Source organism: Myripristis murdjan, chromosome 4 (assembly GCF_902150065.1).
Source record: "Myripristis murdjan chromosome 4, fMyrMur1.1, whole genome shotgun sequence".
NCBI lineage: Eukaryota > Metazoa > Chordata > Actinopteri > Holocentriformes > Holocentridae > Myripristis > Myripristis murdjan.
The window spans coordinates 23,578,260-23,597,320 of record NC_043983.1 but is presented as its reverse complement, the minus strand read 5'-3'; the positions used below and the strand labels follow the sequence as shown (position 1 = coordinate 23,597,320).

At 43.3% G+C, this 19,061-nt stretch overlaps 1 protein-coding gene across 1 annotated transcript in view; it reads right to left on the bottom strand.

The window, feature by feature from the left end:
• The window catches only part of ano8b (anoctamin 8b), a 40,327-nt gene extending 23,086 nt beyond the window's left edge, over positions 1-17,241 (bottom strand). Inside the window, exon 1 of the mRNA XM_030049062.1 lies at positions 16,891-17,241. Coding sequence (XP_029904922.1) covers positions 16,891-17,059 — 169 coding nt within the window. The 5' untranslated portion in view covers positions 17,060-17,241. The remainder of the gene's footprint in view (positions 1-16,890) is intronic.
• Between the last annotated feature and the right edge of the window lie 1,820 nt (positions 17,242-19,061).

The window sequence follows — 19,061 nt, the reverse complement described above, 5'->3', positions numbered from 1 at the left end:
CCACCAGCAGTTTGGGTGTTGCTTATTTACATATCCATGGGTGCACACATACACACAAACAAACACACACAAGGTCAAGGCTGCAGGCTTTAATATTAGCCATGATATCACTGTGATGCTTTCCCTTCTATAAATCATATCGCTGCATGTTCGGGGGATCCAATAAACACCTGTCACATAAAAACATCATTGTTCCCCCTCTCAGTGTGTCCCTCGGCTTCCTGGAACAGGCTGGACACACACAGGAGGGCTGGTTGGGGTGGTCTGCTTCCTAGAAACATCCCACAGGGCGTTTTCCAGAGAGAAATGAAAATGAACATGTATACTATACACATATGCAACAGACTAAAGTAAAGTTTAAATGTTTGCCTTGTTGCTATGTCTACTTAGTTCATTTTTTGTGGCTGGTAGAAATCAGTCAAAGTAGGAATATGTTCTTATTTTCAGGAGAACATCAGACATCAAAACAAGGGTTATACAGTTTACCACTAAATCTGGCTGATATATACCTTTTTTTTTAATATTGGATATCAGAATGTCTGTGTCTTCCCTCTTTGATATTGAAATGGTTATTGTCTATGTTTTATTTATTCTCTTAATCTGAATTATTCTCTTGTATTTTTAACAGTAATTTTCAAATCGAAAGAAATATTGGCACAAAGTATTCATATGTGGAGGATAATGTTTTCTATAATAACAAAACAAAACAGGTTGGAGTGACAAAGTCTTGCTTAAATATTTAAGCTCGCATTACGATTTAAAGAGTCTATCTACAGTACTTACAAAGAGGCTGTGACAGCTTTATCTGTTGCCATGCTGCTCTTCCCCTCTGAACAACGTTTTCCAACATCACAACACACCGAACAGGAAAGAGGAACGAGGCAAGTTTGACTTTTTAATCTTGAGGGGTGCTCGCAGATACCGAAATGTGGCTGGCCGCTTGACTGTGCCTTAGATGTAGCACAGCAGGCAGCGCCAAGGACATGACAGGCATTCTAATGAGTCCTGTATTCATCACTAAGGGGACACACACACACACATACACACACAATCCTAGGACAGCCAGCAGATTGGTTTCAGCACTTCTTCAGTGCCTCGATTTATGAGCCTCAACGCCGAGCCTGTGTTCAGGTTTGTATGCATGTGTGTTTGTTACACGGAGGTTGTCCCTTACGTTGTCCATCAAGGCTCGACTGTGCGGACCACTCTAGCTTTGACAGGTGTGTGTCTTGGTGTGTATGTGTGTGTGTGTGTGAGTCTGTTTCTGCACTGCACAAACAAACCGCCCCTCGGCTTCCATGGAAAAGGCTGTCGTCACTTCCACTAAATTAGCCTCCTCAAACCAGCACACCTGAGACCACGGCTAGTCGAGCGGAGGAGCCTGGAGGCGGCTCTGCAGCAGGGCCAGTGGAGCTTTACAGCATCACCATTAATTCAAACTTCTACAACCAGTGGTCAAGTTAAACAAGGGGAGCGAGCAAGAGTTTGCTTCCCCTTCTCGTTAAGCTTCAAATTTATATTTAAAGGGCTAGGCTTCAATGAGAATTCACATTTTCCCTTTCTATATCCATGCACACTGAATGTCGGCCACATAATATTAGGGATATCTTCCTGAGCTGCAGCCCATTTTGCACAAACCACATTTCAATTGTCTTAGGAGCTTAAAATCCTCTCTGGCTTATCTAATTCATTTTATCTACATCTGCTACTCTGTAATTGGTATAGATTTAATCAGAGAAATCAATAGGGGATAATGGCTTTTACCTGGATTCACCTCATCAGGATACTTCATGAAAAGGGTAAGTGGCCCTAATGGGATGTACATTCAGTACATAATGTGAGACACTGCTAAAAGCTGATTTTCTTTCATGTTCTTTTAGCTCCTACAGGCGGTTTTGGACTAAATCCAGTACACAACAATAGACAATACTGAAATCCTTCCAATCAGGGTCGTTTGCAGTATTTGAACTAAAACACCAGCTGGAAATCCTCCACCCTGCACGTTTACGTCAGAGGAGCTGTTTTGTCAGCCAGACAAGGACAATATCATGACTGTTCTTCCAGGAAAGATTTTAAGTGATATGATTCTTGTTTAACTTCATTTTGGTGACACGTTTGGCGATAAATGATTTTAAATATGTACACTGGCCAAGCCAGCTGTAATAATAATGATGCTGAATGGAAACTGAGAACATCAAAACTAAGAGTTTTCATGGACTGGGAACAAGGGAATTCACTATTGTATGATATCAATCAATGATATTGAACAGCAAATTATTTAATTTCATGTAATTCATTGGCAGTATTTGATTCAGGCCAATAATTGATCACTTGGCACCAACTGTAGTCCTGGCTGGCCTGGAAGGAGCTTCCCTCTCTGTGATCTGTCTCTAGATTTCTTGAGTTTTTGCCCCTTTTTTCCCTGTAACAGTAATTAAAACCTCAAAATAAACTTTAAATTACATGACAAAGTTGTGGATTATTACATTCACGGATATCCTTTTAACTAAACTACATTTACTTGCAGCAGAATTGTGTTCTGAATAGCGTGGGACCGAGGGATTTAGGCAAACCAGAGGAGTTTCATCTAATCAAATTGCCCTCTGTTGAGGAGGCAGGGTGGTTTAAAGTTTTGTGTTTATTTGAAAGTACAGCCCAGCTGGTAAATCTCTACTGGCGACTTGATGCAAAAATAATCATAGATGTTGTTTATGCGGCAAACGGGGTGGCTGTATGAATCAGAAAGCCCCTTTTGGCTCTGTAATAGAAACCAGGTTGTTTGTTGAACAGGTTGGGTCTATAAGACGAGGGGTGATACAGATACAGGCTGTATTACTCAAGGCCCTCGTGGTGAGACGGCTGTTTCAGGGCTGACTCTTATCAGACAGCAGCCAGGCAGGCAGAAGGAGCAGGGTGCCTTTCTGTGATCCGACTCTCTCTCTGAAGCATTTCTCTGGGGTGTGTGTGTGTGTGTGAGTGTGTGTGTGTGTGTGTGTGTGTGTGTGTGTGTGTGTGTGCGCACAAGTATTTGTTTAAGTGCATGCATGTGCGCCTGAGATATGAAGTGCCCCTTTGATAGGGTGTGACTCAGTTATGGAACTCACTAAAATGAAGGTCACAGATACTTGAGCAAACAATTGATGATGCATTCAGTGTCTTCACCGGCTGCGTGAGTCTGTTTGATAACTGGCTGGTTGTTATGCTCGGTGGGTGGTGGCATCTTTGGGTCAGCTTGGAGGGCGGTGATCAGTCAGGTAGGATTTGTCTGAATTTGTGGGATCAATCTTTCAACAGCTCTGACAAAAGACCCCGGTTACATTTTGGGTTCGGTTGGTTTAAAGGAATATAAAATTAAGTTGTACAGATTTACATAAAGAAATGTAATCTGTAAAATGTAAAAAGAAGTGTATCTATCGATCTGTCTGTCTATCATCAGAACAAGCATATTTGCTTGAGAAATTATAAAATGATTGATCAAATAAATTGATATCACCTATTACCGTAATGCAATTCATATATTACCAGTTCGGGCCACTGGTGTGATGTGATGGTAGCAATATGAGCAGATGGACTACTATCATGACATTAAAGGGGAGGGTGTATTTACATTGGAACTGTAAACTCACAGACTCAGTGGAACATAGCTGTATTCTTGTCATACGAGACCCCACCGGCCTATGCCTGTGACCCATTTTGGTTCCTGCGTCATAGTTTGAGAAACACTCGCTGGTAAAATGGTATTAATATCATTAGGTATTTCAGTAACTAAGTTATGGAATGTAATGGAAATGCAATAAACTTGATTTTTCCTGGCTGTCATTTTAAATTACAGGCTTATTTATGTTGGTTTACCACCCACTCGCACAGCTATAAATGTGGGCCGCCTTGTCCTAAAGCCCTTAGTGCTTGAGGTCAGTCTATCTATATCCAGACCATGAGGTGCTTGAGATATACGTTACACGTCACCATAAATCATAACATATGCATGATGCAAGTGATAGATGGGCCAGCACAGCAGAAATCTAGACAAGACCCCAGTGACTGCAGGTCAGTGGGACCTTACCGAAGTACATTTTGCAGGCCACAGATTTAAAGCCATTTATAAACAGACCGGGATCTATTTTCAGATTGGGAATCACATTCTTGAAACTGCAGCATGGAAAAAGTTCAGGATTGCAGTCATACCTCGCTATACACACTGTAGCACCTCACAGAAGCGAGTAGAGAGTCCATTCAATCTGTTCACCTCAGGTTAAAAAAAAAAAAAAAAAATCATACAAAATAATAAGGATTTAATACAGGTTCTTGCTCCCTATCACGTGCTTTCAAGCTGATACAGTGGCATTTTTATGAACACATACTGTATAAAGCATTCATTTGGGTATACAAAATGAGGCCCATATCCCTCTAGTCTAGCCTTAGTGAATGCAATGTGATAAATAAATAAGATATGATGTTGAAGAGTTTCATTTTCGCGTGCACCTCTGGAGAGGGCTGCGCTCACCCCTAATCTGCCTGGCAACAGAGACCCACGACTACAGCAGGATCTGACTGTTCTGAGCAGCCAAGAATTGTTTCATGTGAAGTAATTTCAAAAAGCATCGCTCACTTATTCGGACTAATGAAAAGATAGCCAGATAAAGACAGAAAAGGCAGACAGAAAATCAGAAAAAAACAGGGAGACGGCAAACAGCTAAGGTAGTCATTCAGTCACCTACCAAGACAGAAAAACAAACATTTCCATCTTTACAACTACCGAGTGTAAGAAACAAATGTTCCCATTAAAGGCATTGCATCAGTAAGTGGGACAGAGAATCTAATCATGTTCAAACAATCCAATGATTTCCTTAATTAGAATCGTCTCTGTCTCCCGATCTGCATGTCGCCATCCTGTGCAGACTAGCCCCCGCCCAGCCACACCGAGGGAAGAAGGCAACATTACATCTAGTTCGCTCCCTTTCAAACCCATTCCCAACTCCAGGACCCGTCTTTACACATTTTACACAGTGCACACAGACCATACAGACAGACACAGACTTCACACAGCTCATAAATGTACATCACGCACACAAAAGCAACACATATTCACAAACCTCATGATTTTGCTTACTCCATGAAGAAGAAATTATACTAAATGTACAAAATACGACGGACATCTTCCTGGTATTAGGTTGTAGCCCCTGCTGCATGATCCACATCTTAATCTTACTCTTTCTCCATCTTATCTCCTTCTCTTTATCTGCATCCCCTCTTTTTTTTTGATTTGTACAGATTTAATCTTGCAAATCAATGAGGCATAATGGCTTTCACCTGGATTCACCGCATCAGTGTACTTCATGCAAAGAGTAAGTGTCTCATATTTTCATTCATGTAAGCTTACACAATGTGGTGCGTTTTGAGGAAACCAAATGTACACAAGCCTGTCTGCTGCTTGAAATGAGCAGCAAGCTGAACCATTCCACCTATGAGGATAATGTGAAGCCAAGGAGTGGAATCTGCAACTGCAGCCTACATGCCTTTAGGGGGAAAAAAAATCCAAATTCTAACCCTCCCTCTCTGCTGTTCTCTTCCCTTCCTCCCTCTCTCTGTCTCCTTCTTCTCCTCTCTCTCCCTCTCCCTCTTCACTGACTCGCTTTATTGCTTGTCGCAATGGCCACCTCACAGCACCCTCCCAGTGCACAAAATGAACCGTGTTATGCGCAAGTATTCTGCATGTGCTCAGGCACCACACCGGCACAAACAAACACTCTCAATTCCACAGTCTTTCTTTTCCCCTGGCAGCTGTACACACAGATCTGTTTCAGCTGATATAAAAGCCTCTCTCTCCCTGTTATAGCAGAGAAGGCTACTCTTTCTGCCTCTCTCCTTCCTCTTCTTTTCCTCCATCTCCATCTCAGCCTGTCCCTCCCTCTCCAGTCCCCTCTTCCACCCCAGGGCTTTCTGAGTCTCTCTCCCCTCTTCTTCTTCTTTTTCTTTTTTCTTTTTTTTTTTGCTGCTGCCATCCCTGCCTCTTTCTCTCATCCAGCGCCTCTCCTAGACCCCCTGGTCACAATCCTTAAGTCCCCTCTCGCTCCCTGCTTTCTCGCTCTCCCTCTCACTCAGTCTGTCTCATCAGTTTTTCGTCATCATGCTGTTGTGTCCACAGCGTGCCAGCGGACGACGCCTCAAACCGAGAGCTTAAAAAGATCAGTCAGTTTTAGCAAGCCCCCGAAATGTGTGTAGTGATACAAATAAACACCTGCACAGAACGACATAGACACACAGACACACGCACATACACACACACACACACACACACACACACAGGGTCATGTAGTGCTGTTGCCCCAGTGGCTGAGAGCTATCACAGTAGTGTGCTGTTTAAAAGCTTCATTCCAGGAATTAGCAGTGGCATTAGCACCGCTCCTGTTTGCGAGCACAGCCAGCGAAACCTTCTCTCACTGGGATCTCCCAGCAAACATCAACATTAAAACTGATTGAAGGTACAGGACGGGAAATAGCATCACTGTAAGTACTGTTTTAAAGAAAAAAGACAACCAGCTACAATATGGACAGCTGCACAATGTTGGCTCAGTGATTCATTTGTGGGAAAAAAAAAAAAAGCATGTAGTGAAAATCAATTTCCTGTGCCTGTTTTGAAGGAATATTGCAATCTTCAATCTCTGCTCATAATTACCAAACTCACTTTCTTCTTTTTCTAGCCAGTAATAAACGCTGCAGAGATAATCTTACCATTATACTGATGCCAATTATCATACACTGGGTTCAGCGTCGGTGCAGTCCTCCAAAGGAATCAGAATTGCTTTCTCCACTTATTACAGCAGGAGAAAGAGCAAGGACACTAATAGAGACCACTGCTGGGATGAGAGACTGTCTAGATGTGACGCAATCCAGATTGGGACTGGATTGTCTTTTTATGGCAGGGCGAGGGAAGGCGTCTGTTTTTCTTGTGTGATGAATGGGATGAAGATGTCAGTGCTGGTGGATGTCAGAACTCTGGTTTCCTCATTAACGGGCACCAGAAGGATAATAGGGATTCGTCCTTTGCTTCCATATAACAATGATTACATGCGACACCGGAGCAGCCCGTGGCCGAGAGCCAAGGGAACGACAAGGCAAGACCGAGCAGGGAGAGAAGAGGCGCAGCATTCACACAGTGGCATGGTATCACTTTCCCCCATCCAGTCATCTCTCCCTTACATCTCTTTCTCTCTATCTTCCCCACCCTTACTCTCACTGAGGCTCTCCCACTCTGTGCCTGCCAAATAGGCTAATCAATGGTTCATTCCGGGTTAGCTGGTTAAGTCGGGTGAGCTACCTCAATGATGAGAGAAAAGGAGCTGGGATAGATTTGTTATAAATGTCAGAGCTGCGGGTTAAGTGAGGAAAAGGACAGACTACAACGCTGCCCATTATGGAGCCAGGTAACAATCATGAAAGAAAGTCAGTGTTGAATCCCTTTCATGCCCAGACCCCATGAAGGCTACTCCTTCAGATAGGCACAGACTGGTTATCTAACTGGCTGAATTGAGCATTGTCAAGAGGGGGATTACAAATTATGAATAAGCGAGTGGAGATGAATACAGTGGAGTGAATAGCAGCTTTTGTGGAGCCAACAGACCTCCTTGTTGAGCAGCGGGCACAGCCAGACTCAACTGCCAAAGTGCATGCAGGCTTTTCTAATGAACCCACAGAACAAAAGCGCACGGATTACACTTATCAACAATGCGAACACAATCACGAGTGGTCATTTGTGTGCTGTGAGGAGTGGGTTTAAGTCACCGCAGCACTGTGGCGTCCTTTTAAAAGTGCTGGGCTGGATAGCTCTGTTAGAGCACGGTCAATTAGCCTGGGCAGGATTGAAATTCAGATGTAATAAAATCCAAACTGAGTGGATTCACCTTTGAAAAAGGACAGATATGGCTAACCTACAATGATGAAACTAGAGGTTATGTGCAAACTGTTTAATTATTACTATACCAAATGTTCTTATGTGGGGCATGAACAGGGTCAGGTGGAGGACCTACTAACCCTGCCTTTCAGTGAAAACAAACTCATACATTTTTAAGGAGCTTTAAAAGAAGGTATTAGTGTAGAGAAGCCAGGCCTGGTGCTTCTGAATGGTTGTACTATACTTGAAACTCTTTCAGGAAAATATGAATTTGAGGGTTAAAGAAAAGATTGTACTACTCTGACTGTTTCTAGGGGTCATGCAAGAGCCAGTCTATTGTCTAGGAAATAGGGATGAACAGTATATCAATATTACATTGATACTGTGATAAGAGAAAAGATGTCTGGCAGTTTCGGTATTGTAACATAATGATATGATGTAAGTGTTGTCTTTAAAGGCTGCATTACTGTTAAGGGATGCAATTTTCTGAACTCATTAGACTGTTCTAGCTGTTCCTTTATTTGCCTCTACCTGCTTGGTCATCATATCCACATTAATAATGACTGTACAGCAAAAATCTCTTGTGTATAAATATTTTATGAAAGTACCTTGTCATGCCTGCAATATCGTTACAGTAACAATACTGAGGTATCTGATATATCGCAATACATCCTCGGGAATAATATTATAAAAATGACAGATTGGTATCATTAAAATGGATTCAGGTTGAGGTTGTGTTAGCATCTCATGAGGGAAGGAAACACCATCTAATTCACACTTATAAAGAGGTATTACTATATAATTAGACAACACAATGCAGTTTAGCACAAGCAACCTACTACAGTCTAGCTGCTGTGACTGGCACAGATCAAAGAGTATTTCCAGTCCCATCAGAAACGGCTTTCTGACTCGGATGCCGCGTGGTAAGGCAACAGAACGAGAAAGGTTTATACCGGAGTGAATTGTAATACTAATGCTGAAAAGATACCAGTCAGCCACTGAGTCAGTCTGATGGCTGAGGACTAACAGTTCTCTATGACGGTATGCTGCTATTCTATTCCTGGACAGGGAAGATGGGAGTGGGGAGGGGAGGGGGGCTCAGAGTCAGATCAATACTCAGGGGACCTGGCGATTACTGTACATTACTACACCATTCCTCCCATTTCCTCTCTCGTTCAATGACAAGCAGAGGAAGACATTAATGATGCAGCTTTGATTTCTCCTGCCTTTCAGAGGGAGCGAGAGGCAGAGCAGCAGTTGCAGGATAGAACAATATGCAGCATTAAATCCTGACTTATTTGGCTCTACATTTTGCATACTGGACTGAAGGATGCCAGTAACCCTCTTATACATTGCATCATATCACAAAATGGATTTTTTTTTTTTTTTTTTTTTTTTTTTAAAAAGCTGGCAACATTTCTGCACTTAATTACAGTGAATATAAGCTTTGGTAGTGCAGTGCTATAATTGCTTGCCCGTTTCATTCATTAAAGTGTACAATGGCTATTGGCTCTGAGGCCAAGGTTAGCAGTGACTGAATGCACCCGCACTGGTGCAACTGAATTTAAATTAAAGCAATCTGCAGCTTTAAGTTGGTGAAGCCTCCACAATTATAGAAGCAATTGAGTTAATCTTCTCTGTGGGTGAGACAGCTGAGACAGTCAAACTCAAGGACCTTCACACACAGACAACAGGCTGATGACTCCTGTGCTTCAGTAAACAAGGATCAGGAGAGAGGAGTGAAACACTGGAGATATTCCTCTCGAATGTAAATAGGGGTTTTAGAGCAACGGATATGTGTCGTATTTTCCTTGACAACCAATTTGTTCAAGCGTCATATATACTGTTGCAGTGTGTGATCTCAGCCCTCTAACAGCACTTGGCCGAGAGAAATGAAGATGAGTAAAAGGCTTTAGACAGAACAAGAAACATTATCAAAATCATTTTCCCTGACCATATGGCAAATGGATGTTTACACAATCCATGAGTTAGAGCATGCATAGACGGTCTCTGTATGTGACAGTGCGGTCTGAGCCATAAAAGGGTGAGTACAAGGGAAGGATGAAAAGGTAAAGAGGATGAGTTATTTTATCACCATAACTAGTTGTTGCACGAACGCATGCCAGGTGTTTACCTCCTCCAGCAAGCCACAGCATTGTCTAAACAGTATCTAAGTAAACTAGATAAAAGAGAAGAGTGAAAGCAGCGAAAATGTGTGAAAGGGAAGAGCAATAAAGGAGGGCCTGCACTTTACTGTCGTAGAGCTTTCATCAGTCAACACTGACTGTGTGCAAATATATTAGCAGGAACAGAATGTTCCCCTCACTCGCTGTTATACTTTCAGCTGCCTTCAAGTCCTTATGAAGGCTTGAGGCTAGAAACTGACGGGGTACAATTCTGTCTTTTTCAACAAACAACGAACCTAAAAAGAAAGAGAGAAAAGGACAAAGGAAAACTAGCTGAGAGCTGGTTAAATGTAACAAGTACGTGTCTCCCTAATATCATGGATACACACGACGCCTCTTATCTTTCAGCAACTCTGCTTATGGAGACTTCAAAGGGTTCGGAGCAGAAAGATCTTAAAAGTAATTTGTTTATGGCCACTCTAAGGCTTTAATGATATAATAACATTTGCCTGAGTGTATATGTTGATTACTGCGTAAGTGCAACTGTGGTCCTTATTTGTGCAACTGATCTCACATACGGCCATTTACCATATTTTGCTGATACAATTTGATTTCATTAACATATTTAGCACAAACAGTCTGATTTTGCCAGATTCATATTTTCTCTACAGCATGGCTATGTACCTGGGCTACTTGTATGTCCACATTAATTTTACAGTACAGTGTCTTAGTGACAGATGAGGATCCGGCAGGCACAGAAATAAATTTAAGTGGGGACGATGAATGAGAAGTGTTTAGCCTCACGCCGTCTTCTAAATAAACGAGTAAAGCAGATTGGAAAAGACGGCCAAATAAGGGAGGAATACCGGAGAAGAAGAGTTACTGAGGTGAGGTCCTGTTGGGAGGACCTGCAGCCAAGCTCTCATCTGTCATCAGTGACTATGGGCTCTATGCTAATGTATAAGCTGGAACAGAAAGTGTTGTTTTGCCCTGTACAACGCTGTAAGTTACTCTGTCAAAGCCCTTGAGCCGACCATAAAGGGTAAAGTGAGGCTGATGAGGACTGATTCTGTTTCTTACATGCTCGTAACAAGCTCTCCTCCTGACATCTACTCTTAACAAACAAGACAAAACACAGTGTGATGCCATACAAAGAGGGCCTCACTGAGAGTGCGTTACCTGGAGCAGGATAGGCTGCTCTCGTAACGGGGCTTTCAGCCTGCTATAGAGGGCAATGAAAAGAAGATGATGAGGATTGATTACGCTGCCCCATCTACTAAACAAATAAAGAATAGTGGATAAACAAAGGGAGGCACAAGTTAGACGGGAAGAGAGAGAGATGGCGAGGGATCAACTTGCCTCAGATGTGCTCATCATCAAGACTGAATGAGCTGTAAAATTCCCTCATGTATCATTGACTGCCTCTGTGCTAACATCAACATGGATAATATAGACATACTGTTTATTAGCTGGTAGAGAAAGAGCTTTTCTGCCAGTGTGTTGTAGGTTATACCTGCAGAGCCCTTTAGCACACTTGAGAGGCTGGAGAATGGCTAATGTGGAGCAATTCCCTATGACCGTGGCTAAAAACAGCATTCCTCGCCATGGTCATTGTGCTTGTCTTGGTTTTGCTTAGCAACTACCAAAAAAAAAAAAAAAAAAAGAAAAAAATTAAAATTCCAGCCGAGTGGGTACAGTCATAGAGAATAAAGGACAGGGCGACCGAATGCACTTCAACCCTAGCATTTCCCTCAGGAAAGCAGTATCAGTTACACACAGGGGAAGGCTGGTTACCGGCCCTGCTTTCATCACACAAAAGGGCATCGTAAAGACACTGATAGGGTCTCTGCTGCATGCTACTGGTTTCTATCAAATACTGAGCACAGGGCAAGAGACAGCACGAGCAGCACTTTCTCTCTACTTGGGATACGACAAGCTCTGAAGTGTGCATTATCATTCTCTGCTTACAGTGTGATAATCTTTATGGCTATAAATGGAAAACGGTAAACTTCCAGGGGGCATGAATGAGGATTTAGAAGTTGGTTGGCTGGAAGCAAAGAGGCATTATGGGTGATATGATTAAACCATTAAAAACTTGAGAATCTAGGGCAAGTGAATCACCACTGGCAGGACAGATGGATTAACACAACTAAGAAAAGTACGTGTCGCTTCCTAGATCACACCCATCTAAAGCCTGGGGGTGCAGGGCAGTTATAGGGGACATTTAGGTGTAAAATAGTATGAAGCCCCTAAACCTACGGTGACTGGTGGGTCTTTCCTCTGAAAACTCCTCTGGGGCACAGGAAATGTTGCATTTCACATTTCCTCAGGCAGCAATAGCACTTGTTTTTTGTTTGATAAGATAAGATAAACTTTATTGATCCCCACTGGGGGAAATGTGCATGTTACACCAACCGACAAGAATCAGAGAAGAATTGATAAATGATAAAAAACAAAATAAATTAAAAAAAAAAAACGATGTGCAATATATACTGCACATTAAACGCACTGCAGGCTGCAGGTACCTTTCACATTATACAAATACACAGGTATGAACAATGTTTGTATATCATTTTACTGCAAAAATTTTGCATGACAAGACAGTAGTATTGTTTGCTGTTTTTTATATATATATAAATATATATATAAATAGAAGAAGAACTGGGTAGTTTGCATGAGCAGAGATAGCCACTATGGCTGAACAGACAATAAAGAGGCGTCACCTACAAAAACTCAAACATCATCAACAGACAATTCAAATAAAAAGATGTCACACACAGCACTCACCACACTGATTATGACCTCTATGGAGCGCAGTGAAATGAACACCACAGTGATGAGCACTTTGCCAAAATAAATAACAATTATTATCTTGTTGGTTACAGCTGCAACAAATTTATCAGCAGGTTAGTTTTATCATCATTTGGCGAGCAGCTATTTTACTATAATGCTTCTTGGCAGTAATCATATTTTCCATAGTAACATCCAAGCTGCTCATAGCAACGTTGTTACAGTAAAGTCCTGGCCCAACAATTTTACAGTTATCTTGATGGAGTGCTTAATCTAAGCACCAACTTCCCTCTCTCATCAGATGCTGGCTCATCTACAGTGCAAAATCAATCAGCTGTGTTTGACCTACAGTATCATGTAAGGTTTAGAGGAACAGCCCAACACTGGGGGAGACCCTACAGAATCCTGGTAATATATTACACTCTGACAACTATCTTATTACCAGCTGCAAGGTCACCCCACACGGAGACCGTTTTCCTTGATCACTAATGCAGCTAAAATGCACATCAGCACTTATTCTGGAAGAAGATACGGGAGGAAGGACAGGAACGATATCTCTGTCAAACATGCAACAAAGGGAGAAACATAGACAAAGAGATACAGAGAGACAGAGAGGCATGAGGTTCAGAGTGGTTAGACACCACACACTCCTGTCATTATATCATAATGCATCAAATTCATCACCCCCTTCATTTATGGAACTGTGGGAGGACACAAAACCAATTGCTTTGTCTGTCTGCTGCTGCGAGAAACAGCTCTACTTTCACCCGCAGTTGGGAGTTTGGTTTGCTGCTTTCGCCATTCAACATATCGCTGTCTACTGCTGTATTTAAAACAATGTGTGTGACACTGAACCTGACTAAATCTGTCTGAAGCAAAGCTGAGGAGTTCTACTTGTTCAAGAGATCGAGAGGGAGAGAGAGAGAGAGAGCAAGAGAGAGAGTAAAAATGGAGCCCTGGCCAAGTGTCTATGGATGAGTGCAGATCTCCGCTTAATATACTTTTCTCATGCATTTTGCAGACTGTGAAGTGCATTTATTAATGCCAAGCATCAGGGATGGAAAGTCAGTTAAATAAGTTTACATAGATGAAAATGGGCCCTTCAGATCTCACCACTGCCTCAGAATAGTATTCCACTTTCAGAATAGACTCAGAGTGAAAAACAGGCTTTCACACTATAGTTACAGACTTAATGTATCTGCACAGCCGGCCTACTCTTGCACATTCCTGAGAGCTATACCTAACAGATGCAAAGCAAAAAATAGTGCCTTTTGGCTGTAGCAAAGATCATCCTGAAATCAAAAAGTGACATAAGGCTTCATTCCTTGAAGTTTTGCTATAGTCACTTTAGGCGTGTTGTGAAGAATCTCCATGCATTTGGCTGTAATATCTTATTTATTGCAGGATTGATCATTTGGTTGGCCATTAAACACACACTATCTCCATTACACCCATTATGTGGATATGTTCACACTGGCCCAAATGAAAAATATTTCCCAAGAGCAGAGGATTTAGTAATATTTTCAGCCCTAGTATGCATTGTGTAAGGCACGGGACTAAATCTGAAGGAAGTCAAAGTCAAGAATGAATTTGAAAAAGATAATTTGTGATGAAAATGGGTCAGAGCAAATCACATCAGAGCTTCAGGAAAGTACATGAGGACAGGATTTTCAACAAATATGCTACAGCAGCCCGGCACCGACGCCTCTTCCTCAAAGTTAGAGTGAATGCTCTAAAGAACGTCAACCACTCTGGGAATCCTACAACCAACCCATGTGCCGACTGTTTGGGCAACCACAAATTACTTGGCCTGATTTCTAGAGCACACTATCTTATCAACGTTAGCCTCAGAGGGACACAAACTAATTGGTGAGACCTTTTCAATGCTCTGTCTGATGATGAGTGCTTAATTAATCTTTGAAATGAGGGACTGGGAGGGTTGAAGCTACAAAGGAAGATGGCTGAGAGGATCAAAGTCATTCCAGTCTGCTGTGAAGGGATTAGGAAAATATGGTGGAGGCATGGAGACGATCAAGAATCCAAGCCTCCAGTGAGGAAAATCCTTCCCGGCTGGAACCAAAATCTCGGCTGGAGAAATCACCCTGCCTCGCTGCTGTGCTTGCTGACTGACACTGACACGTGTGAGGGACGTTATGTGATATCATGGTAATCCCACTGAAGTCTCCCAACTCAATCCTCCTCTCTCATGAACCATGCAGAGAAGTATATAGAAAAGCAGGGGACCTAGGTTCAAGAATAAACAACATGGTCCCAGTCACAAACCCTAACATTTACAACATCCGTTCTGTTTTATATAGCAAACAACTCTGCTTTGACATAGTCCGGGGCTCCTGCCTAGGGCTCCTGTTTGCGTGCAGATAATGGTGTAAATGTTTGACATTTATATTTTCCATCCTGCAGCTTGTAGTTTACGTATGGCATTCACAGTCCAATAATAGTTTCTCCCACATTACAACACGAATTTCTGGACATTTTCATGTCAGCAATCCCCAGGCAGAGACATTTCTAACCTCATTTGCCATTTTTTTTTCTTTACCAAGAAAAACCCATACGAGTAGATGTTGGTATCTTTTACCACCAGATTAGCCATTTTCTCTATGTTCTCCTGCAAGGAGAACTTCTAAAGTCCCATTTAACTCATCTCTATTTTGTTGGGGGACAGCTCCTCACCTCAAGGACCCCGGTGGGACCCTTGAACCCCAGTTTAGCAACCACTGGGTTACACCATCTTAACAGGATGACATCAGGTTGCTCCTCCAGCACCTGGCATTCGGCAGCAGCCCTCTCAGATTACCTACAGTAAACTGCCTGTGGAAACGGGCGCTCATCCGCTCACAACCCACTGCTCCACTGCATCACTCTGCATCACTACTCATAGCAAGCGGAGAGGCAGTCTCTGCAGCCCCAGACACAGGAAAACAACCCTGGCTCGGCAGCTGAGGCTCTACCCAGCCTGACTCCCCCTTCTAATATTGTAGCCTGTTCCAAAAATAGCCTCTCTTGCAATTCTTGCAAGGAGACCACTATGATATGGCCTATTCAAAGCTACCGTCAGTGTCAAACAGTGTAAACATGCAGCATTTTGATTCTGCTTACCCTTACCAAAAAAGTAGTATGTCTGTGATATCCCTTTAAGAATAATACTTTAATACCGTAAGAAAGAAAAAAATACCATAAAGTACAATGAGGTCACTAAACTCACTTCAGAGTGGCACGGGCACACTGTAAATCGTTATAGGATTATTATGGTATTCATGGGAAGCGCACATCAAGATCTTAAATGGCTTAATGCCTCCATCATTAAAATGACAAAACATGCACCTGCCCTGTTATCCCGTAGGAGACATGACTGCTGTAAATCGAAGCCTAATGTTTTTAACTGTGGAGGCATCAAGACTGAAGCCCGTGGTCGGACTGGGCAGGCTGCACGGTAGCCTAGGCTACGGTAAATCCCTGGATGACATCATTAAGTTAATGTGTCAAAAAAAACATACGGCTACCAAGACGAAAGGCTGACAGACTCCCACTTAGATCTCCCACATATGACACGGATATGACGAGAACCCCAGAACTACAGCCTATGTTGCATCTCAGAAAGATGCCATGCAAATATCACAGCAAAAACTATTAAGTGCCTGCAGGAATATTGTAGTGAAGACACAGGAGACATAAGAAGTAGCCTATACGCAAAGGTCACTATAAACACACAACTGGAAACCACAGAGGGTAGGTCCCGGTGGGAATATTGGGATATATGGTGGGTTTTCTTTCGGGACGGTAGGGCTAACAACACATAACCAAACGTGTCGACGATTTTTTGGAAAGCAACCGCGATGCGAGAACGTATTACAAGTCTAGTCAAGGCCATTATTTATAGGCCTGGACTATAATCAATGGGAAATGTTCGGGGGGCCTGGCGGAGACAAAGGGACGGTGCGGCGGGATGAATGGTGGTGCGGCTCGCCTCGTTTCCCCCACATCACCTTCACCTGTTATTCCCTTCACATCCGCTTCCCGACGGCAAACCTCATCGACCGTACGAGAGAGGGCGACTCGACTCACCAAGTACACCGGAGGAGGTTTGCGGCGGGGCAGCGCTCGCCTCTGCCCGCTCCCCGTCTCCCTGCGCCCGGTGTCTGTGCCGGGAGCTCTCGGTGCCGTCGCCGGCGGTGGTCGCACCACTGGCCGCCGCGGTCGCAGCTCCTGCCGCTACCGCCCCCGTGTCGGGCATGCTCTCTATCAGCGAGGAGCGACGGAAGATGAAGATATTCTCCGGGAAATTGTGCAGTGGTATCGCATCTCAGGGAGGCAAAGCATGGGTGTTGCGCGGCGGCGGGCCGGCGGGGTCCGAGGTAAGGGGTTAAATGAGTGTGAAAGTGAAGTGAAGGTTGTCTGTGTTGGTGCGGCGGCGGATCATCCTTGGTGGTTTGGAGCAGGATGCGCGGCTAGATGGAGAGCGCTCAGTTGGAGACTCACTATAGAGGAGGGACAAAGAGAGAAGGGGGGGGGGGGGTGGGGGGTGCAACTGGCGACGCACACACACATAAAACACACACACGCACACACACTACAACACATACCCCTTACCACTGAAGTACTAATTCTTAGACACCTTTTTAAATCATAATGTATAGTAAAGATGTAAGGAGTGGAGTATTATAGGAATTCTTTAGTGACATCATGGGAGCTAAAAATACCATAAAGTAAGATAAGGTCACATTAAAACTCACTTTGCGCACAGACAACGTTTTTTAGTCCCCACAGGAATATGCCACAATAGGAATATGATACTGATTTTTACATGCATGTGTTGGCTGTCTCTTCGCCCTCTAAGAGAATCTGTTATATCGCCCTACAATGACCTCTGCCAGCGGCCAGAGATCAAATTTTTTTTGCCAGAAATAGAATCCGCTTGGCCGCATTTATCACAAAAACCCCAGTCCGACAACTTGCATCGCATAATAGCCCCATAGTTAGTTGGCTTGAATTCCACTTGCAACACGTCGACCGCACTAATGAGATCACAGGATATTAATTCTTGGATTTGTCTTCAATAGATTTTGCATCAGACAAAGATGTGTGTACCTACTTGTACAGTCAAAACACAAGGTAGCCTCTCAGTTGAGCAGAAGAATATAAAGTCCTGTCAGGCGGGTGGTGTCTGCAGTCCAGCAGGTCGCCTGGCTCCTGTGTGACTGTGAAAATGCACTGTCCTGTCCTGGAAGATTAAGCACATAATGATTTATTTATTAATGCAAAAAATATCCTCATAGATTAAATTTTTAGTGAGACTCAGGTCCAGGGACAAGTCATCTGTCTTCTCTCAAGTCGCCTGGACAATATGCAGCGTAAGGGTCTATGAGGGCCAATGTGGTGCAGCACTCATGTATGAGATTGATGTTTATTCCATGCACAGAGGTTTTGTCAATAGTTTTATTCCAATTAAGACAACTGTTACAAACACCTTTCACATGACGGTGTTCTCAACAAGAGTCCTGTTTGAACTTGTCTGTTGCAGGTTGGGTAAACAACTGTACACCCTTCAGAGCAAATTTACAGCCTTCAAAGTAAACAGGGATGATTGATTGTGAAGAAGAAAAAAAAAAAAAAAAAAAAAACAGTCATGCTCACCAGATGATCCCTCTTAGTGGGACATATGTGCTTTTGTCACAAGTGCATCTAATATCCTCTTTTATAGCCATTGGCAGAATTAGTTGAGAAGTGTGTTTGTGTGTGTGTGTGTGAAAAGGATGGGGATATTTGCTCTGACAAAGAGATATGACACCATCTCTCATTGCATTCATGGCTTAATTAACATTTTTTCCATTTGGTTAGGAGAGACAAAGATGTGTTGGTGGTGCTTAATGCCTGTCGTGAGGTGGCAACTCCTATGCTTTGTGCGCACCGTGAGAGACCTATGAATTATTAAGATCCCAGGTTAAAGATTGCTCCCCTGGCCTCGAGCCCTGCCACTTCAACGTGTACACAGTCTATTCCCCCGGCCCAGCCCTCCTGGATGCTGTCTTTCACTGTGCAGCCAAGCAGGCAGGCTGGCAGGCAGGCCGCCCTCCCCCTCGGCACGGCTCACAGCTCAGAAGCACCTCATCCACGAGCATAAATTCTGCTTACTCACCACCCTCTGGGCTGACAGCTGCAAAGATCTGCAGTGAGGCACACACACACTCATGCACACACACACACACACACACACACACACACACACACACACACAC